The sequence below is a fragment of the Cricetulus griseus genome, chromosome 6, assembly GCF_003668045.3.
Source record: "Cricetulus griseus strain 17A/GY chromosome 6, alternate assembly CriGri-PICRH-1.0, whole genome shotgun sequence".
Lineage (NCBI taxonomy): Eukaryota > Metazoa > Chordata > Mammalia > Rodentia > Cricetidae > Cricetulus > Cricetulus griseus.
Genome location: NC_048599.1, coordinates 3,539,361 through 3,561,878, shown reverse-complemented (window position 1 = coordinate 3,561,878; position 22,518 = coordinate 3,539,361). Strand labels below are relative to the sequence as shown.

Below are 22,518 nucleotides of genomic sequence, written 5' to 3'. Positions count from 1 at the left end.
TCACTGCAGAGACCAGAAAAGAGCCCTGGATACCCTGGAACTGGAGTAATGAGCTGTGATGGTTTTGGGCTGCCATAGGGATGCTGGGAACTGAACTTGGATCCTCTGGAAGAGCAGCCAGTGGTCTTAACTGCAAAGCCATCTCTCAGGCCCTCATTTCTTTGCTCTTAATTTGTGTTTGAGTGACACAGGAAAGCATTTCCTCAAAAATTGCATATCATAGCCGGATGCATTTGTGTTTTCTATCAGTGGTTCTCAACCTTCTCAGTTTGTCCCTGAGGGGACACTTGGCAATGACTGGAGGTACTTTGGATGGTTGCAATTAGAAGATGCTATGAGCCTCTAGGGAGCTGAGACCAGAGCTGTAGCCAACTATCATCCAACACAGAATTATCTGGCCCAGTGTCCCCAGGACTGGCTTGAGAAACCAAGCTCAGGTGAAAGCAATTCTGCCAGGTGGAGGTTTTCTGGGTGGCATTGCTTTTCTCCCTGGTGAAATCTGAGCTGGCTTCTCTGCCACTGGTCAGTCATCCTGTACAGAACCACTGCACCATCCTCCACAGAGGGCAAGAAGAGATCTCTCTGGTTTTGCAGGGACAAGACTCGACTCTCTTTCTGTCCTTACATTGTGCTAAGTTGGTGTATTTGAGCCAGCCATGCACTATTCAAGCTCACATTCCCATCTGTTGTCTGAAGTGTCCGCTCCCCAGGTACTGGATTGGGGGACAGGACCTAAGAAAGCTCCCAACACAACACAACTTGCACAGAGTCAGGACCAGTGACAGTTGGATGTCCCACCTGATGCTGCTGTAATGGAGCCTTTTGTCCCTGTAGCTACTTTGGGCTGGGTCCCATGGGCAAGGAGATGATGGTATCATGAACTCTCCTGTCTGTCTTCACTAAGAACTAGGAGTAGCTGATTAAGAAACAGCAAAACTGTCAAAAGGAAATCCTGTCTTTTTTGGTCGTTGAACATGCCTTGTGTTACTTTCTCTTTGCTGACCCTAAACTCTCAGCAGAAAAAACTTAAGACAGGCTGCTGTTTGCTTGTTTAGTTTCTTGTTCTTCTTGACCCATGGTTCAGGAGATTTAACCTATCACAGTGAGGAACTCATGGTGGCTGGAATGAGTGGGTCCATGGTGGCTGGGGCATACAGCAATGACTTCTCTTGTGGTAACAGAGCCCAGGCCAAAACCCAGAGTCATGCTATGACCCTCAAAGGTCCACCCCAGTGACCCACCTCCACCTGCTATGTCTTTCTCCTGCTAGATTCCATAAGCTGCCCCAAATAGCAGCTGAGAAACAAGTGTTCTACCCCAGGGTCTTTAGTGCCCTGAGAGCTGAGACCCAAGCAACCTGAGTTTTGATTCCACATTGGTGAGCAGCAGTTAGGTTACTTTGCTGGCCTGGGTTTTCCATATTTAAAGTGAGGTCAATGTTTCTACTCCCTTGCTGTTTATTGGACAAATTAATAAAAGCCATGTCCTCAGCTGAGCACAGACAGGTATGCAATAAATGCTGGCAGCTGACCCCATTGGTGCATAACACCATTCCATCAGGTGCATGCCCGCCTGTCTGTCCATCTCATCTGACCATGCTAGGCAATATGGTCCCTACACCAGGGACATTCTGTTTTGGGGGAAGACGCCATCTGAGATGCCACTCACCTGCACTGTCACATTCAGCTGCTGTGATGATCCCAGGGATCATGTGGACACCTGCCTATTTGTGGGGAGACTGGTGGCCCCACTGATGCACCCAGCATTGATTCCTGCTGAGTGAGGATGGGATGAGACCCCAAGGACCATTGCTGGTGCCTTAGAAGAGGAAGATTTTTGAGATCTAGGGTCTCATGACATAACGTGACATAAACTCTGCACAGTAGGAAGTTCACCACCCCCTCAAACAGCCGTTGAGGAAGACAAACAGTAAACCCTCCCCTCCCCAGATGCATCACCGGGGATATGGAATAAATAGCTCTTCCTCGACAGCTTTGCTGTTATATATGCTCTGGGTTGTACAGTTCTTCGCTTGCTGATTTTTATGACTCCCCTCTGACCTCTGTCATATTTCTTCCTCTGGTTTTCACAGATGCAGCCAACTGGGGAAGACCAGATGCCTGTTCTGTCCTTTAGCACAGCTATGTCCAGTGCCAGGCCTGACGTGAAGGTAACATGCCTCTGTAGACTCTGTCTGCTGCTAGTTCTGCAGGAGAAATGCCCTGGCGGCTTCTCTGGCCCACACACAAAGCTTCTGGAGAAGGAACTAGAGAGGGAAGCGCTTTCTCGCTGCTCAGTTTGGTGTAGCTTAGAACTGTTTACATACATGCCCAATCTTCCTTTACCTAAGTAGTAGGTTCCTCCAATTTTGGAAGCCAAAAATGACTGTGGGCTGCTGAATTTAAAGGCAGGACCAGGGGCTCCACTTACCCAGTTCATGCAGCCCTGCTAGTCAAGGAGGTCCACTTGTCCCCCCAACTGCAACCATGGCGGGTGGACTGGCATTGCTTTCTCTTTCTTTCTTAGTCTGGAACTTTCCGGAGGCCAGGTAATTACCTTGGTGTGACTTATTGGGCAACCCTGTGCATGCCCACTCCCACTGAGTTCACACTAGAACTATACCGGGGAGGGGGAAGTGTGTATCAGTCTTTTTCTATGATGAAATGCCATGAGCAAAGGTGACTTACAGAAGGAAGGGTCCCATCGTGGAGGGGAGGCATGGCAGGGGTAAGAGCAGAGAGATCACACCCTGATCACACACAGGAGGCAGAGGGGGAACTGAAGTGAGGTGAGGGTATAAACTCTCAAAGCGCACCCCCAGTGACACACTTCCCCCTGCAAAGCTCCTTCCTAAAGGGGACATAACCTCCCCAAACAGCACTAGCTGAAGTCCATGAGGCTATTTTCATTTAAACCACCACAGTGCTGGCCCCTACTTTACAGGAGGCCTTTTGCCCTCAAGTTTGTGGTATCTCTGGGCTTCCTTCCCAGGGTCCTGCATACACTAAGCACGTTCACAGTGGTGGTGAGATCAGCCTCTCTTCACACTTTTAGCGTCAAGTAGCCACTTGGGACTGATTGCTAGTGCAATGCCAGTGCGATGTGGCGAAGAAGGAGATATCTTCAAGCCAATGTCAAGAGCCACTGACAGCTGCATTTCCTTTGTTGTGTGTGTGTGTGTGTGTGTGTGTGTGTGTGTGTGTGTGTGTGTGTGATGTGCTTGAGGGTGCACACATTCTCTCTCTCTCTCTCTCTCTCTCTCTCTCACACACACACACACACACACACACACACACACACACCCCTGATGTTTGATAGCCCTCATCAAACATGACACAATTCAGACCTTCCACAAACAGAAGCATTTTCCTGTGTCCATCTGAGGGCACCAGAGCTTAGTCTCTCATGTCAAAGCTTGTGAACGAGCCCACACTGCCAGTGAGCAGAGCCCTGGTTCCCACTCCATAAAAGTGTCTGCATTTGCCCTACGTGCCAATTCTAGAATCACAGCCTTGTTTGGCAAAGTGATTTTTTATGGAATACTTTTAAAGTCAAAAGAAGCTATGGAGTAAGGGTACTTGTGGACTCTCCCAGACCCCCTGGAGAATACTTTATATGACCACAGCATATGTCCAAGCCAGGGAGTTACTTGTGCTCTCTCAACATGAGTCTGGGATGCCCATCTCATTGGGACCTCACCAGTTTGCTAAGCTACTATTTTAATAAAAGTTTAGTTTTGTGGCATATGAGGGAGAGGTATTCAAGGTGTGAATTGCCAAGGCCTCTTTACAGGAGGAGACATAGGATGGAACTCACAATGTGTGCAGGATCTTACTGTGGTCTCGGCTGCGCCTGGGAATTAGGATGTTGTACTTTGTACAGAATAGATGGCTTGAGTCCACCAGTGAGGGTCCAGGCCTTGAAGGCATGCTCCCCTGGTCCTGCAAGACTGGCTTTTTAGACATGGAATCTGTTCAGTGGCCTGGTGCAGGGCCTGTGGGGACAACACTTGAAAGCCCAGGAAGAATTCAGTCCTCTGCTGCCACCACCTTGCCAGCCCTCATGTTTTAACAAGTGGAGCTTCACCATTTCTTTGTGCACCAAGTCCTTCATGTAGCATGGCAAGTCCTGCATTCTAGGGTGTCCATGCACACTCTGAGGTCCTAGCCATGACCCAGGGTGCCTCCTTGGGTGCCTGAGAACACAAAGACAAATCTAATATCTTCATGCCCCAGTGCTACACAGCAGTGTAACCCTTTGTGAGGACTCCCTGCAGTGAGTGTTCCTGTGTGTGGGCTCTCTGCAATGAAGATGTGTACTGCTGTCTTTAGGCCTCTCCCCTTCAGCAATGAAAAGTAGCATCATCCCAAGGACTCCTAGTCTTGCATTTACCTCTGTCTCTGATTTCTATGAAATCAACAAAATCTCATTCTTCTTCAATTTAAGGGTCACGGCATGTTCTTTGAGCCAAGAGGCATGAGAAACCGATCTTCCACCCCGGTAAGTACAGCCATGCACGGCGCCATGAGCATTACGTTGCTCAAAACCACTAAAACAGGCGGTTCGGGAGAGGAGGGTGGGTTCAAAATACAGTTGACACCCAGCATACCTAGAGTGGATTGTGGAACATGGACTAGAAGTGGCCGAGACAGGCTCAGTCTGTAAGGTGTCCCTGCACACATGAAGGTCCCAGTGTGGGAGGGACAGGCATATCCTGAAGCTCGCTGGCCAGTCATCCTAGCCAAACTGATGAGTTTAAGGTTTACTGAGGAGCCATGAATCAAAAAATAAAGACTGGGGCCAGTGAGATGGCTCAGCAGGAAAATGTGATTGCTACCCAAGGATTGCTGCAGCTACATCCCAAGATCCCATGATAAGTGGTAGGAGAGAATCAACTCCTGCATGTTGTCCTCTGCCCTCCACATATACTCCGTGGCATAGACAGGACAACAGTCACCCAAAGGCATGTGCACACATGCACACAAATGATGAATTTTAAAGATAAAAAAGGTGGAATGGCCCAAAACAATTGATACTAACTTTAAGCCTCCACACATACATTGCACACACATGCGCACACCGAGACATGCATGTACACTAGTCTCCATTCACATGCACACAGGGGGTAGCTAAAGCACAGGTGTCTGAGGACGTGAAGGCACATGGGCGTCAGTCTTTGCACATGCATTTTGGCTGCTGCAAGCTTGGCCCTGGCAGATGTGTGTCTGCGCTTGTCTTTACCCTGACAGGCGTTTCGAGAGGTCGAGCTGCTGGAGGTGGGTGGATCCATTCCTCCTCTGAGCACCTGTGGTAGCAGACTCCCTCTTTCCCACTGAAATCCTACCAAGCATCCACTCTAAATGAGGCAGATGAGTGGCTGCTTCAAAGCCTTGCTGTGAGCGCATATTGACACAACTCTCGCTTGTTAAAGGAATGATGGATTCAGATAATGACTCAGGGAAGCTGGATCCCAAAGAAACGTGGATGCTGTGGTGAGGCTGCAGAAGTGCACATTCTCATACCCAATTCTTCCCTCTGGAAATTGCTTTTGGAGCATTGGGAAATGTTTGATATGTTCCTGGAATCATCCCAAATATCATCACTATTTAAACAGCCTTGGTCATCCTATGAAAATTCTCTTTGATTCATTAGATATGGGACAAAAAGCTTAATTCAAATTTCATAAAAAGCTGATTGGTGTGGCATCCCAGATGGGGTTCAAAATGATGAGGACCCATATTAAGAAATAAAAGGAGCTTGGGATAAAGATATCCTTTATTAGAAAAACACCAGCCATACGCAAGCCAGAGCGTGCCAGGAGCAGCAAGGCAGGGAGGCCAGAGAGAAGGACTTCCATGTGCTTTGCTGTCCCTTAAGAACACATCACCCATCATCCTGACCTCACCTTGACCACGCCCTAACAGGCGTGGTCAGGCACACCTGTAGCCAGCCTCTAACAGCTTACTGTCCCCTACAGAGCCACCCTCTGTTATATTGCAGAAGTAACATCAGAGAACACAGCTAAAATAGTTTGCAAACACCTAAGATGAGATTAAGTGTCTTTTGCTGAAGACTGTTGCATAGTCACAGACGTAGATACATGGCCCAAGACCAGCGACTGAGACCAGAGAGGTGCTGAGTCAGGAGATGGCATCGTCCTGGCTGTGGAGGAGTCTTCTATAGTGTGGTGTCAGGATGCTAGTGACTCAAGGCAAAACCAGCATGAGCTGTCTTTGGGAAGAAGACACACTATCTTCTGACCAGGAGTAGAAAAGACACGTGATAGCCTGAGGTTCTATGTTATACAAAGCCTGCATTCCTCCTTCCCTTTTCTCTGAGTGTGTACGTGCTTGCGTGCATGCATGTGTGTGTGGTGTGTGTGCACACGTGTGCTCTGGTGAGCACATGACTGTGGACTTTGTTGACATCCAGAATCATTCTCCATCACTTTTCCCCTTTCCTCCTTTCTGTAAGGCTGGTTCTTCCCCATCAACGCAGCCTCACAGGAGTGGCTGTTCCCCCTAGTCAGCTTTCTCGGGGAATCTCATCTCTACCCGTTGAGGCTGGAAGTATAGACAGACTGCTGTGCCCACACAGAATTCACACAGGCTCTAGAGATTTGAACTCTCGTTGCTTGCTCCCTTTGCAAGCACTTTAACCTCTGAGCCTTCCCTCCAGCCCCAGAGCTTGAATTTGAAGGAGTGTTCTTAGAGAAGCACCCAGAGCTAAACCGAGGACAGTGAGCAATGGTACCACATCTAATCCAGTGCTCCCAACCCTGGGAGCAGGCAGTGTATCCAGGACTGTAGGTGGCAGTCCATGCTTTGTTGCTGTTGTTGAATGTGTTTAGTTCCGTCTACCTTGGTGTGGTGAGCGCACTACTAGCCACTATGTATGCTCGTGTGTAAGTGTATATGTATTGAGACGGGTAGTCAAGCTTTCGTGTATACATCTGTGTGTGTACACAATGCATGTGTGTCATCAAAGAGATGTAAAATTGGCCTAGACATTGTCATATGTAGGTATGTCATTTGGATCAGGTATCTCAAACTCAGGACGGTCATAAGTCAGCTTAGCCACAACAGGCCACAAGTCCTTTATAGGCCTGGGTCAGCATGCCACTTCCACTTTACAGTCCCCAGCAGTTTGTCATTGCCCCGTGATGTCCTCCGTCTCCTCATCTCTGCCTTTGTCCTTCCCCTCCTCAGCGCTGCTTGCCGATTGCAGTGATCTCCTTCCCACCTAGATGAGGACACGCCACCCTCCCTCCTGACTTGGGGCCGCCTAGAAATACCTGCCCTGTGGCCCTCCCATTTCCCCTCGTGTTTCTCCATGTCCTAAGAGGTCTTCCTTAAAGGAACAGAATCGAACACAGGATATGGTTATTAATGGTATATTTATTAAGAAGGAATACTCACATGAGAGGCCGGTAACCAGATTGGCACGACAGGAAGTCCAGTCTCAGAGACCCGACCTGAACCCTGAAAAGAGGGCGAGAGCCTCCTCCTCAGTCCTTTTTATCCCATCCCTTCTGCATACCTGTGACCACACCCAAATCACCCAAATGGGTGTGGTTGGTGCTACAGGTACGTGGGATTTCTCCTACACTTTCTGGCTCTAGGACCCTTCTGTCATCCAGGACTCTTCATGTTTCTGCCACTCCTGGGTACTCGCCTAGCACATGCATGTATGAACTCAGAGTATTGGTGCTTGACAGCCAGGCCCGAGGCACCTGCCTGGCCTCTGCACAGGACCTGGCATGAGGACAGCAGGTACTGGTGCAAGAAGCTGTGTGGTAAGTGTTCCTCAGGCTGGATGCTTCTGATTCATCTTGCAGGTCTATCTGGATCCCTTGGTACCCAGATGCCCCCTGCAACTGATGGAAGGAAGGGTGGTGGAGACATGGAATCAGGTACGTGCTCTTTTTGTCCTTGCACTAGCCGTCAGCCCTTCCTCTCTTCTACCTTGTTCCATGTCTGATTGGGGACGCCCTCTCCTAAACCGCTGAATGGGTCAGCAAAGGATGCCATGACACAGTGTTATAATCTGATGGCTCAAGCCACAGAAGTTCATAAAAAACATCAACAGAGCCTCTAATCTGAGGTTCTGGGGCCCGGTCTATGAACCCCCGTGGTGCTGTAAGCCCGGGGTGCTAACAGAGCTTCTGAGATTAGTTTATTGGATCTTGTCTTGTGAACCTTCATGGTGCCGCTGGCATCTCCATCCCTGGTGCCACAGTGTGGACAAGAGACAGGGCTGTAGGAAGTGAGCCTGGACTGTTTGGATGTAGAGCCTCTGCCAGGGTCTCTGAGCACTGGCGCCTCTGCATTTCACCGCTGTTCCCTGGTTGGTGCTGCATATCTGTAGCTGCCATAGACTCCTTCCTGCCTGTGAGTTCTGCAGTATGGACCAAGCCTAGTGGCTGCTGGAATACACCAAAGGATAGATCCACCAGGCTCCTGAGTCAGAGACTTTGTGTCCAGATCTGGGCCTTTCTCAGGCCTGATCACTGGGAGGAATAGCCTTGAAATGTCCTTGAGGAGCCCCCTCTCCTTCCCCTCCCCTCCCCCTCCCCTTCCCCTCCCTCCCCTCCCCTCTTCCTTCCTATCCCCCTCCCCCTTCCTTCTCTGCTTCCCTCTCTTCCTCCCACCTTCCTTGCCTCCCCTCCCCTCTCCCTCCCCTCCCCCTCCCCTCTCTGCTTCCCTCTGTCCCCCCATCCTACCCTTCCTCTCCCTCCCCTCCCCTCCCCTCTCCTCTCCCTCTCCCTTCCTCCCCACTCTCTCTCCAGACTAGAACGTCTATGATGGAACCCTATATCCTTACAGAGTGCCAGATTTTCATCTCTGGAAAAATACCTGACAGAAAAAGGACCCTGAGCAGGAGGAAGGACTTATTTTGTCTCCTTTTCAGAGACATCAGCCCATGTTGGCTGTCCCCATTGCTGTGAGCCTATGGTTTGACCACCCATGCAGTGGGGACACATGGCACAGCAAAGGTGACCAACTCAAGGCTGCCATGAAGCAGAGTGGAGTAACAGGGAGAGTTCAGGGCAAGAGAGAGCAGGCAATGACACAACCCCAGTGACCCCCCTTCCTCCTCCCAGGCCCTGCCTTCCATCATTGCATCACTTCCCATTGGTGAAGGCAGAACCTTCAGGATCCAATCACAGTCCAGAAACCCCGCCCCTGAACTTCACTTCAGTGCACTTGAAGTCCAAGGGGAATAATCAGTGAAGAATGAAAGATGGATTTGTCAGAAAAGCTCCAGGAGAAAGGTGGGCCTGAAAACCAAGGCCCAGGGAGCTACTCTGCATGGCAGAGCCATGAAGGCAGAGCTTGGGCTGGACACAGGCCATGGACTCATCCATCCACAGGGTAGAGCTGAGGCTTGGCACAGGCTTCCAACTCACTCCCATTGAGCTATGAACGCAGAGCTGTGTCTGGGCATGGGCAGAGGTATGGGGAAATCCATCTGCGGCTAGAATAGAGGCCACAGAGTCCAAACCAGCCCACCTGGCTATTGAGCAATACCAGCAAAGCCTGTGCTTCTTAACCGTGAAGGATGGCTGGCCAATTCCACCTCATTGCCAGAGATGCTGTGCACCAACGAGGCCACCCACCTACCACACACCTCTCCTAGTGACCATGACATCTGGTGCCCATCTTCACATGTGCACACACCTAGCTGGAACCAAGTAGGCAGCACACATAGGGCCACAGGTCCTGTGTATCTAGTCAGGAGAAGGCTGTGTTCTGGTAGAGAAGCTCCCTCCTCCTGCGCCAGCCAGGCAAGCCGCTTTGTGCAGTACAACTTAAGCCCTGAGTTCCATGGTGTGAGAAAAAAAGAAAAAAAATCAAAAACCCAGATGAGAAGAGCAGTTCTTTCCCTCGTGAGCCTTCAGACTTAGTTGGTGGTTTGTGATGAATTATTGATCTTAGGGGACTCTGGAATTGCTGAATCAGGGCGCAGAGCCCTGCTGCTTGGCCCAGCCTTGGGGGTTTGAAGTTGAATTCCTGAGGTGCAGCCCCGCTGCTGAATCAGTTTTGCTCTGCACATACCGGGTTTGTCATGAATTATCTATTTAGCTTTGCCCAAAGGACGTGACTGGACTCCTAACATCTGGGCCAGGTTCCGACATTCCCTTCTCAGCCTTGAGAACTTCCTTTCCACCACCTGGGCGTGGAGTGCATGGCCACAGTCCTCAGATAACAGACCCAGCAGGTGTGTGGGATCCACTCTGGGTCTCTGGGCACCAGATTCCATGCACAGTGGGGGTTGGGTTTCTGCTCTGTGGAGGAAGGGGTGAGACAGGGATCTAGAGAGCAGCTGGCTGCCAGCTGAGAGTGCACCAACTGATGGTTGCTGTTAGGAGAATACGTGCAGGGGTCCTCAGGGCCCCACAACTTCCCCCCAGGCCTGACTCCAACTCCCATGTCGTGCTCTGAGCCACCATGGTCCAAATGCTTTCATCCTCCACACGCGGTGTCTGGAGTCCGTTTACATAACAACAGGCTAGGAAGCCCCACTAGATCCATTCCCACCACCACTGACTCAAGTGGCTCAGTTTCAAATAGGACCATTCTGGACCTCAGGAAATAGGTTGGAGCTCATACTTCACCCCTCCCTTCCTCCATCTCTTTGTCATCCATCCATCCATCCATCCATCCATCCATCCATCCATCATGCATACATTATACATGCATGCATGGTGCATAATACATGCATACACACATTTCTCCACTCGTATCTCCATCTGTCTGTCCCTTCGTCTTTACTTCTCTCCCTCCCTTCATAGCTCTACCACCCTTCCACCCCTCTACTATCCATCCTGAAGAACTCTGTCTGTCCACCTGCGCACCTACCAATTAAACACTTACTAAGTGACTCTGGAAGAAAAGGCCAGGCAGTGCTGCCAGAGGGATGTCTGGGCCCTGAGCACTGAGCTGGAGCTTCTAGACAGGAAGTTGGCTGCAGGGACCATCGTTCATGGAGAAGAGCAGCAGAGGCCAGGGGGAGAGCAAGCCAGTGACTCAGCAAGGCCACAACCCTAGGCAGGAGTGGTGTGTCTGTGCAGTGAGACGGCCTTAGGGGTTGGGGTAGGAAGATATGTCTGGCCATGTGGGAGATCTGCCTTGCTTGGGATTTGACAGTCTCTAGGGGTTTAGAGGCCAAGATATTGAGGAGCTTGGGGGGGGGGTCCAATTAGTTCAGAGGCCTAGAAAATTTTTTGGTCCTATTCAGAGGGTGGAGGAAAGTATGGAAGTTAGTGAAGGGCAGGCAGAAGGGAAGGGCATTTGTGAGTTAGGAAGGCTCCCCAGACAAGAAACATGGTAAGCACGAGAAAAGAGAGGGCACCGCCTTAAGTGAAGATGCAGGTGGGTTAGAAGTAGGACGCGTCCAGGACGTGGAAGGTTGAGGACTGTGCCCAGGACAAGTGCACAAGGGAGAAAGAACGGGTGACAGGTCCTCAGAAGAGCCTCTACCAGTGCCTAGGATGTTCACCATCATAGCTGGAATAGGGATGAGAAGGCAGTATCTCCCACTTCAGCTTGGCCACCACAGTTGAGTCTGTAGGGCTGAGGTCTTCCCCCACAGTACAGAGACTTCCCTCAAGTCTACCCGAGAGGACACTGATGCTGTCTGGGCGCCCAGGACAGTGACTGTCTCCTTCCCTGGCTTTCCCCACAGAAGCTCCACGCTGTTGATGTTCTGGACAGCGACACTGGCTACCAACCTCATGTCTACAGAGAGGAGGGAGAGTATGAAGGAGCTGAGACCCTCAGCTCTCTGACCGTCTTGGAGCAGGACCTCTCCCCTGAGTTGCCAGACTGCTTGACTTAAAAATCTCCTCCATCTGAAACAATGTGTTCTGAATCAAGAGTCCCCTCATAAAGACATTTGGGAGGATGGTCACTCCTCATGGACCCCTCCTTTTGTTCTTTATCCTTAAGTACATCCTAGTTCACAGTGGTTAGTGTTGCAAGCTTGGCAATTGCTCGGGAAACATCTGGGAGATGTACCTCTGGCCTGCCAGTGAGGGGTTATCTTGTTGGCATTGAGATGGGAAGAGATGTCCACTGTGGGTGGCACCATTCCTTGGCTGAGATCCTAGATGTTAAAAGTAGAGACAGAGAGCTGAGCATCAGCCTTCATTGCTCCCCGATTCCTGATTGAGCACGTCATGTGACCGGCCGCCTCAGATTCCTGTCACCTTGACTTCCCTCCATGATGGATTGTACCCTTGACTGTGAACCAGAACAACTCCCCTCCATCCTTTAAGATGCTTTTGTCAAAGTGTTTCATCACAGCAACAGGGGAGAACCTAAGATGTGGTCCTAGGATGAGGATCAACCATGAATCCAAACACAGTGTCTTGAAGCAAAGTGGAATGGTGGGCTGTGTGCTTTATAAATTTGATTTGTCACATTTTCTTGAAAGACTTAAATCGAATCATGTATTCTTTTGCTTCTGTTGGTGACCCAACTCTGATGGTGAATGAAAATATAACCCATGGATCACCTGGCTGTTTGGTGAGCAGTGGGTAATTCTGGAAGAAAATGAAAATGGGTTTTTAAAGGATTATTTACATTTCCATAATTGTCATTCTGCTTCATTTTAAGTGGAGAAAGCTAATAAACGGGAAAGTGCTTCCTAGAGTATATGTAATAAGTACTCTCTGTGATTTTAAAAAAGATAACAGTCCCTTCCACGCTTTGATTAGCTAAGCCAGCTATGTTATTTTGAGAAAAATAATTAAGCTTAAAATCATATAAACAGAGTGTGCTTTGAGAATCTAAGACGTGCTATGATTTAACTTCCTCATATCAGTATAGAAAAAGAATTTAGCAAACTTTGAAGGAATATGTTCTGATTAGATTTCTGTTTAAACAAAACCATATCTTTTTTTTAATAGCATTTCGTTGCCCACTCAGTGTTCATGTAAATTGTATGGTAGAAGTGGGGCAGGGTAGGAACATTCTTTCAAAACTTATTCACAAGGACATGTGTCTTTTGAAAAGTCTGAGCAGGTAGTAAGTTGTCCTCTGGGCTAAACATGTGCACTATGGCATGTGTACCCATGTACGAACATCATACATGCACACACATGCATTTTTTAAAGAAAACACAGTTTTGAGTCTGAGTTATGGACTAGGGTTGGTAGGTGGTCATCAGATCTTTCTAGACCTAAAGCCAAGAGAAAGAGAAAAAAGAGCACCATGGGGGAATCTGGCCCCTTGTCTGTTCTTGTAAATAAAGCTTTATTGACACTCAGCTCAACTTGTGGCACCAGGCTGCTCTGAGCTCTGACAACAGAGTTTCATAGCTACAACAGACACCTCCAAGGCCAGCAAGTCCTAATATGCAGCACTGGCTTCCAGGCTCTTCTGAGGAATCCAAGCTTGGCACCTTCCCTTAAGCATTCTTGGAAATCCCAGCCCACAGCAAATACATTCTGATGCCTCCATGCCTTGTGCTAGGAATACACGACTAGATGCTCCCAAGAGGTTTTAAGTCAGTGTGCCTCTGATGGTGGCTCATCTCAATTTCCCTTGGTCTTGTGTACACATTTGTAAATTCTTGCCTTGTAAGATGCTCTCACGGCACATTGTTTCCAAAAGTAATAAAATACTCATGCGATATTCATGAATGCAGATTCAGCAATTAGCAAGGAGAGCAAAGCGTTACATTGTGTAGACACTTAATTAGACATTTGTTAACACTTATCTTGCCAACATTTTTAGATATTTGTAAGGTAAGTCCCAGTATCCCCATGCCACTAGCTCATGGTCATTTCCCCAGGCCATAGACCTTGGGGTTCAGACATCCAGTCCTGTGGGTGTCTTCATGGAAATTTCCTAACTGTGACATGGCCCCCGTTTAGATGCCAGTTGGATACTGTCCTCTTCCTCTCCAGGAGACATTCTTGGGTGTCATCTGGCTGGTTCTTCCCACAGGTTCCTGCCAATACATGAACAGAGCATCCCTGAGTTCCATCCCCAGTGCCACAAAGCAAACCCTGAAACAATGAAATCTATCCACACCCCTGAGATGCTTCCTACGGGCAATGCCAGCACCAGGAGGCTTCCTTGAAAACCATCCACCTCTATCTAGTGCATTTCTGCCTCCTTGTGAAAGAAGCTGGTTCTTGCTTGCGGTGACGGAGTGTGAAATAAGACAACAGTGGTAAACATTTTCAGGGGAATGTGCTTTTATTAAGAAGCTCAGCTTCCAAATGACTTGCTAATCCAAAGTTAGCTACAGCCACTGGAGTTAAAAATTCATTCCGTGCTTCATTTAATTAAATTTGCTTATTTATTTTTATTTGTGCACGTGGTAACACCTGGGTTGTTCAGCTCCCAGCTCTGGCATGTGTTCAGCTGGCCTTTAGGATTACTGCATGCAGAAGACCTTGCCTTTGGAAAGCTTTCCTTTTCTGCCAGGCATGGTGGGGGAACACACTTGCAATCCAAGCCCTGGGAGAGAGGACTGTGTGAGCTGCAGAATGAGAGCCTATCTGAAACACAAATGAGCAACTATGGAAGCAAACATGCATCCATGCAAACAAAACCCTCACTAAACTTTCTTCATTTGCCAGGGGCACATCATTTATGTTCCTGTGAAGAGTGTCGGTGGCCTCCTTCAAGGATGACCCAGCCAGCTAGTCAGGAGCCAGGGCAGCACTTGGTGGGGAGTATTTATGAGACCAGATCTCTTCTCTATACTGTCCACAAACCAGCCCCTTCTGCCATAAAGAAGTGATTAGAATTCTGGAGGCTTAAAAACTTAAAAACCTGTTACAATAAATCTTTCCTCCAAAGCCGCCCGAGCGCTATCGCCACGTGGCCCGCTGTGTGGATGGACAAAATAATACAGAGACATATTAGGTACAAAGCTGCTTGGCCAATGACTAGGATTCCCATCTGTTAGCTCAGTCTCAATTATCATAAATCTATATATTTTATAAGACTTATCTTATGGGACGCCTTATTGGCGTCCCTCCTTGCTGGTGGATCACATCGTGCTGCTGGAGGAAGAGCGGAGAGGGAAAGGGCACACTTCCTGTTTCTCCTTGCTCAAATATGAGTCTTCTTGCTATGTCACTTCTGGCCTGGATCAGCACTTCTCTACTACATTTCCCAGAATCCTCTTTGACTCCTAGTCCTGTCTAACTTGCTATTTCATTGGCCAAACAGAACTTGATTAAACAATCAATAAGATAAACATACACAAAAGTACTTACCCCATCAAAAACCCTCAAGCTTTTCGTCATCAAGGACTCTGTAACTAAGTTTCAGGGGCTGCAGGAGGCCAGATATCCCCCCATATGCACCAATATAGGCTGTCTCTTCTTGCTCACGGAAAGAACCCAAAATCCCACCGTGCAGGAGCCGTCCGTTCTAGTAGTGACATTTCAGTTCCTCCAGCCAGACGCAGACATGTGACTACATTCTGGTCCAGGGAAGGCCACGTCTAGGAAGTATCTTTGCAGGGTGGAGATGCTCTGTCTAGTCCCTACCTCGGAGGGAGGGAGAGTGTGATGGTTGGAGCTGGGGCAGCCATGCCATGTTCCAAGGGCCACAGGACGGATGGAAGAGATTCCTCGACTCCCATGAGTCCCTCTTCTTCCCTCGCTTCCTCCCTGCACCACTTTGAGACTCAAAAAGAAGAATTAAATCCTCCTTGTTTAAGTGATTGCTGTTTTATAATTTCCCCGGCCTGGGGCCAGATTGAATTTTAGCTGACACAACATACAGAGCAGAGTGGAGTGAGCCATGAGAAGCAGAGCTTAGGCGTGAGGTATTGGCTTAATGAATGTGCCCAGGTGGCAGGGACTCACATACAGTAAGTGAGAGCTGGCGACTCTGGCTACACAGAAGCATGGCCTTGGATAACACTGGTTGTCTTTTGAAAAGCAGCCTGTGATCTGGACAGGAGTGCGCTAGGAAGCGGCAGGGGACATCCGTGATGTAGGGCACATTAGTGGCTGCTTTTAGCACCACACTAAGAGAGGGATGGGGACTCTGGCTAATGCCAGCCAGGAGACAAGCAGGAATGAAAGAGACACAGCTGTGCTAATGGGGCTGCTGTGGCCAGCTCTGCAATCTGTATCCACCAAGAGCTGGGCAATTTGGAGATTGAAAGGGTTGAAAACAGGGACTGCTGTGTCTTTCAAAGGACATCTGCCATCAAAGTGGTGTCTGCAACTCAGTACACTTAGCAGAAAATAAAACCAGTGCCCCATCTCGGATACTGGGGACCCATGTGAGAGTCACTGTAAGTACACTGCCTCCCCGGCCGTGATATTGCTCAGGCTGGCTCAATGTAAGTGCCACGGTGCAGGGCAGAGACCAGACCGGCCTGGCTATAACCCTCTTCTCTCTCAGGGAACTGGGGGTGGGCATCTTTGAAGATTCACATGGGGTTGTATCAGACAGCGCAGAGCCCTGTGGCTTGTACTCCATCCTCCTCTGGTGTGGCCATTCTTCCTCTTGCTAGTACCTGTGTGTATGCCACCTTATCACCTACATCTTCACCTCACAGACCTACAGGAGCAGCCTCACCACCCCTTTCCCACACACCACCCTCTTTCCCAGTCCCTTGGTAGCCACTATTCAAGCTTGAGTTTCTAAAATTCCTTCATTTATAAGGTTATATACATATGATTATCCTGGTTATAATGTTTGGAGACAGGTTCCCTTTGATCTGCTGAATTTTAATGCCCATCTTCTCTGTGGAGACCTCAGAAGACCCAAAGGAGGAGCTGTGAGCTGGGTCCCCAGCATCTTGGATTGCAGAGGCAGCCCTGTTTGCTGGCTGAATGGGACACATAAAGGAGCAGTGGCCAGCTGGCACCTGTGTCTTAGAGCAAGCAGGGAAGAGGGCACAGGAGGGCATGACCCCAAGGATGAATGGGAAGTTCACAGGCTAGGGTAGTACAGGAAAGGACACAGTGGGGATGAAAGCCTGGATTTAGGACTCCAAGTGAGGCTGCAAGCCCAAGAATGGTTTGTGTAACCAGTGCTGAGAGTTGTGGCTGGCAAGGATAAGGTTCTGCATAAACAGGCAGAGGGGACGACGGGCCCTGTTGTTCCCACCCCAGCTCCAAACATCTTGCTCTTGCTTTCTGTTTATTTCTCTCTTTTTGTTTTCCCTGCAGCTTTATCCTCATTTGGAAAAATCACTTTGGTCTGTCATGTTACTTGTCAATTAAGACTTCAGGTACTGTGGCCTCTATTAGGCCTTATGATGTTGGTGGCTCGGTTTGTCTTTGTCCAACAGCTTTAAACACTGCTAACATTGAGTTCACCAGAAGCCAAGGAGGTAAGATTCATACAGGACAATCCAGAAACTGTAATTAATAGGTGGACAGCCTGAAGGTCTGATTGCTGTGGAGAGAGAAGTCAGTGTGGTTGAGTTTGATGGGTCAGGGCGGTCACTACTTATGGCTGTAACAGACAAGTACACAGGGCCTCACAACCCAGAAAATGCTCATCTTGAACAGTAGTGGGTCAGGATGTGCCCTCCTTAGAGCCCTGTGTTCACTGTGACATGGGAAAAATTGAAGACGTCCTTTGGTCAGTGTTGTATTTGTGAGAAGACTGGGTGGGAGCATCTTCATACTGAAGACTCTCAGTGTGGCCACCTCACCACCAAAGATGAGTCCACCCTTGTGTTTGTTTGTCAGAATTAAACCCAAGACTCAGGTTGTGACAGGGACTGCAGATGTGGCTGTTACATGTTTTTTTTTTAACCCTTCATGGTGCAGTATAGAGAAAGTGCCTGGCCTAAGTACTTAAGTGCTGGCCTTGGAAGCTGGGACTTTAAAGTAGTTCATTAAAAATGAATCTATGTGGCCAGGTGTAGTGGCGCACGCCTTTAATGCCAGCACTCAGGAGGCAGAGGCAGGCGGATCTCTGTGAGTTTGAGGACAGCCTGGTCTAGATAGCAAGTTCTAGACAAGTAGGATTTCACAATGAGAGTCTCTCTCTCTCTCCCTCTCTCTCTCCCTCTCTCTCTCTCTCTCTCTCTCTCTCTCTCCACTCTCTCTCCCTCTCTCTCTCTTCCTCTCTCTCTCCCCCCTCTCTCTCTTCCTCTCTCTCTCTCTCCTCTTCTCTGTCTATCTCCCTGACCATACACTCTGCAGATGAGAAGAGTTAGTTGCTCTTCCAGAAGACCCAGGTTCAATTCTGAGCACACACAAAAACTTACAACCATCTGAAACTCCAGTTCTAGAGGATCTGAGGTCACTCAACAGTGACACACACCCAGTGCACCTCCATCCATCCAAGCAAAACACCAAACACATAAAAAATAAAAAAATCTTATTTTGTATCTGAGTGTGTGGTGTAAGGATGCCATGTGTTCATTTGGGTGTGTGCAGGTGGGCGCATACATGTGTGAGGTCAGAGGTTAGTCCTGAATGTCCTGCTCAACTACCCTTCATCTTATGTTTTTTGAGACAGGGTTTCTTACTGAACCTGGGTTTTGTGGTTTCATCTAAATCAGGTGGCCAGTGAGCCCCAGGGATCTGCCTGTCCCCATTATTGTCCACCCCTCCCACCTGTGACAGTTCTGGCATTACAGCTGCACCTGGCTTTTACACAGATGCCAGGGAGCCAAACTCAGGTCTTCAGGTTTGCAGAGCAAACACTTTATGCTCTGAGCCATTTCCTCGACCCCTGTGTTTTAATTTAGCCCTCGTGTGTAACCGTTAGAGGAAACTGGAGTGTGGTATTCGTGACTACACATTCGATAACTTCCCCTGAGGGAATGTGAGCAAAGGTCTGCTCAGCCTGGGCATGGCACAAACAACAGACCAAAGACTGGATCCCATCAGAGCATAGCTTGGTTGATGGGTGATTTATTGGGGCAACTTATTAGAACATGAGTGAAGGGTTACTTACAGAAGTGTGGACAACTGCTGGTTACACTGCTGGAGAAGCTGTTCCCCTCAGCAGCAGGCATTACTGTTACAGGGATCTCACTCTGCCATCTCAGATGAGAAAATTTCTTTCATGCTGTGTGTGTGTGTGTGTGTGTGTGTGTGTGTGTGTGTGTGTGTGTGTGTGTTTATACACCCAACTACGTGCACTATAGATTGTTTCTAGATAAATAGGTAATAGACTTTTCCAGACATCCTACTGTTGCTTAACCTCCCTGGGGAGGGGCCTCTCCTGCAGCAAGGACTGTTGAGGGCTCAATGTCCTGCAGGTCTTGTTTGAGTAATTATGGCTTCTCTGATTTCAAGACCTCACTGGCTTTGTTATGCTCTGAGGGGGGAGAGCAATACACAGCAGAATTCCTTAAGGTGTATTCTATATACACGCAGATTAGGGGAGGAATTTATGAAGCTAGGAGGGTTGGAAGCCAGCAAGCATGGAAGAGCCCAGGACAGGAGGACAGGAGCAGACTGGGAACCCAGGCCAGAGAGTCTTCACTCTGACCTGGTCACTGTCGTCTTCCAGGCTGTGTGACCTGCTCTGTAGGTCTATAAAGCCAGCCCCTCCTGCTACAGACCAGTGCTGGAAGGATCAGCAGCTGTAAGGCCAGGCTCTGTCCCAGAACTCCTTGGGAAGAGCCCTGTGCTCTGGGGGAAAGGTCAGGAGGCAAAGGGTCACAGCAGTTGCCAAGAAAGTTTTAAATTAGCCGTGGGAACAGGCAAGGCCCAGAGCAGGGCACAAAGTGCAAGAATGTCCTGGCCCTTCTCTTGACTGACATCTGTGCTGAACCTCACAGCCTATGCCTGACAGACAGTGGCTAAAAATACCTGAGCTGGGCCTGGAGATCTCACACAGGAAGCTGCTATCCAGAGTGGTGAACACAGAGCTGGTGGCAGGCAGCAGGGGCCTTGTTGGGCAGGATGCCTGAACTGTTTCCAAGCTTGCCCAGCTCGGGCTGTGTCCACAGGGCTGTCTCTGCCAGGATCTCTCCAGCACTTGGGCTCAGATGAGACTTGGCCTGAGCTATTGGACAGGAGCTGTGAAGCCCAGGCCCCTCCCTTCCTGCTCTACTGTCTCATCATCAGGTGAACTGGGCAAGCTCACAGTGGAGCACCACAAAAGCACGGCAGCCTGGCTTCATCCTGGCTTTAAGGAACACCTTCTGAGTCGCTGAGCCATCCCACTGGAATCTGGGCATGCTCTCCGTGTCCCTGCCTTTGTGAAGTAGGTGCAGACAGAAGGGAAATTGCCTGGTACAAGAGGAGCAGGAGGGCTGAGCATTGGTGGCGCACGCCTTTAATCTCAGCACTCGGCAGGCAGAGGCAGTAGGATCTCTGTGAGTTCGAAGCCAGCCTGGTCTACAGAGCTATTTCCAGGACAGCCTCCAAAGCCACAGAGAGAAACCCTGTCTCGAAAAACAAAAACAAAACAAAACGAACAACAACAACAAAAAAAAAATAGAGGAGCAGGAGGAGGGGTGATACTGAAGTTAGGAAGGGAAGTTCTGGACTCAGGATTCAGAGTCAGTATGTACACTAGCCTGGATGGTCCTAGAACAAATTCATATGCAGAAGTCAGTCAGTCAATCCCTTTACAAAGCCTGAAAGCTGCTGGGGTGCACGGCTTTTCTTCGGTGCCATCTTGGCTGCTTTAATGAGCACTTAACAAGCTCTGGGCACTGTGCACAGAGCTGCTCTGCACACTGCCCTGTGGTGGGCTCACCTGCCCATTCTGCTCAGGGAGATGAAATGAACAGCTTTCATTCACACAGTTGCTCAGCTAACAGAAGGTGGAGCTGGCACCCGGCTCATTGTCACTTGCCTGGGTTGACTCACCTGGACCTGCAGCACAGCCTTTGTCAAAGGCATGCTCTTTTAGATGATTGTTATGTCCTAGGCTGCACTTTGGGAACCCCAAGAGTGCCAGTGTGGAGTCTTCCTAAAGCTCTGGCCACCTGGCTGCTGCATTGGCTCTTAGAGGAACAAGGCATCTATCTGGCTTCCTATAAAATAGGATTTCAGAGCACATTGGTCACTGGCCAGGATCTGGGGCCGGAGAGCTGCCAAGGCTTGATGAGGGGGAGCCATTGGCAAAGTGAGGTGTGTGTGCTCACGTGTGTGTGTGTGTGTGTGTGTGTGTGTGTGTGTGTGTGTGTGTGTGTGCATACTCGTGCATGTGCCTGTCTGCATGAGGACGCCAGAGGTCAACCTCAGGCAGCCTTTGTCAGGAGCCATTCACTTTATTTTTCTGAGACAAGGTCTCTTCCTGGCTTGGAGCTCCCAAGTAGAACTATCTTGCCGCCCACTGAGTCCCACAGATCCTCCTGTGTCTACCTCCCAAGTGATGGATTTATGAACATACAGTACCATGTCAGCTTTTACATGTGTGTCAACATGCCTTTCTGATGTTGACGTTGACCTGCCACTATGTCACTCTGTGATACAGAAGAGCCCTGCAATAGGACAGTATGTCCTGGAGGCCTGACTCCCTAGCAGGGGAGCCTTCAGGAAGATGGATAAACAGTACAGAAAACAGCCTTAGGACTGGGTCAAAGACTGTGGAAGCTGCAGCCTCATCGCTTCCCCTGACCTTGCCCTGTAGAGGGCTTGAGGCTAAACCAGGCAGGCCCCATGGGACAACTGATAGTGAGTTCATTTCTCCCCTTTGGAGCTGTGATGTTTGAATGACAATGGCCCCCATAGACTCATATATTTGAATGCTTGGTCCCCAGTTAGTGAAAGGTTTGGGAAGGATCAGGGGGTGTGGCCATGTTGGAGGAGGTGTGGCCTTGTTGGAGGAGGTATGAAATTAGGGGTGGGCTTTGAGGTTTCAAAGGACTGGAGCCATTCCCAGTCTCTCTCTCTCTCTCTCTCTCTCTCTCTCTCTCATTCTCTCTCTCTGTCTCTGTCTCTGTCTCCTGTGTATGTCTGTCTGTCTCTCTGTGTGTCTCTCTCTGTCTCTGTCTGTCTGCCTGTCTGTCTGCCTCATGTGTGTGGTTTAAGATGTGAGCACTCAGCTACTGTTCCAGAATCACTCCTGTCTGCCTGATGCCATGCTCTCCACTGTGATGGCCATGAACTCACTGAAATCCCTAAGTACACTTTCTCCTGTAAGTTGCCTTGGTCATGGTGTTTTACCACAGCAATAGGAAGTCACAAAGACAGGAGTCAATGCCATTTGCTCTCAAGTGAGTGAGATGAGGGAGAGGCAGAGCCAGGTCTCTGGGTAGTAAGAAGTGTTGACCTTGCTGCTGTTTTGGGACAGTGCCCTGGTGACAGGTGACAGGGTGATAGCCATTGAAGGCACCTTCTCTCCTGAAGGCGATCGTCACAGAGACATCTCTGACATCATAACATGCCTGGTTTGAGAGAGCCCTTCAGCACAGGTGAGCTGGGAGCAAGTGTGTTTGGGAACCACACTGTGCCTTGGGCTCCTGTCTTCTTTTGTGTGTGCATACGTATGTGTAGGCATGTGAGCATATTCATGTGTGTATTTGTGTGGATTTCACAGGCCAACATTGGGTGTCATTCCTCAGGAGCAGTCCATCTCTCACTAGGCTCTGTGTATCACTGACCAG

At 49.3% G+C, this 22,518-nt stretch overlaps 1 protein-coding gene across 1 annotated transcript in view; it reads left to right on the top strand.

Moving 5' to 3' along the window:
- Cdh26 (cadherin 26) overlaps positions 1 to 11,892 on the top strand; it is a 37,177-nt gene extending 25,285 nt beyond the window's left edge. The window contains 3 exon segments of the mRNA XM_035446558.1: positions 4,447 to 4,500; positions 7,838 to 7,912; positions 11,689 to 11,892. Of these exon segments, the coding sequence (XP_035302449.1) occupies positions 4,447 to 4,500; positions 7,838 to 7,912; positions 11,689 to 11,892 (333 nt within the window).
- Positions 11,893 to 22,518: the final 10,626 nt, after the last annotated feature.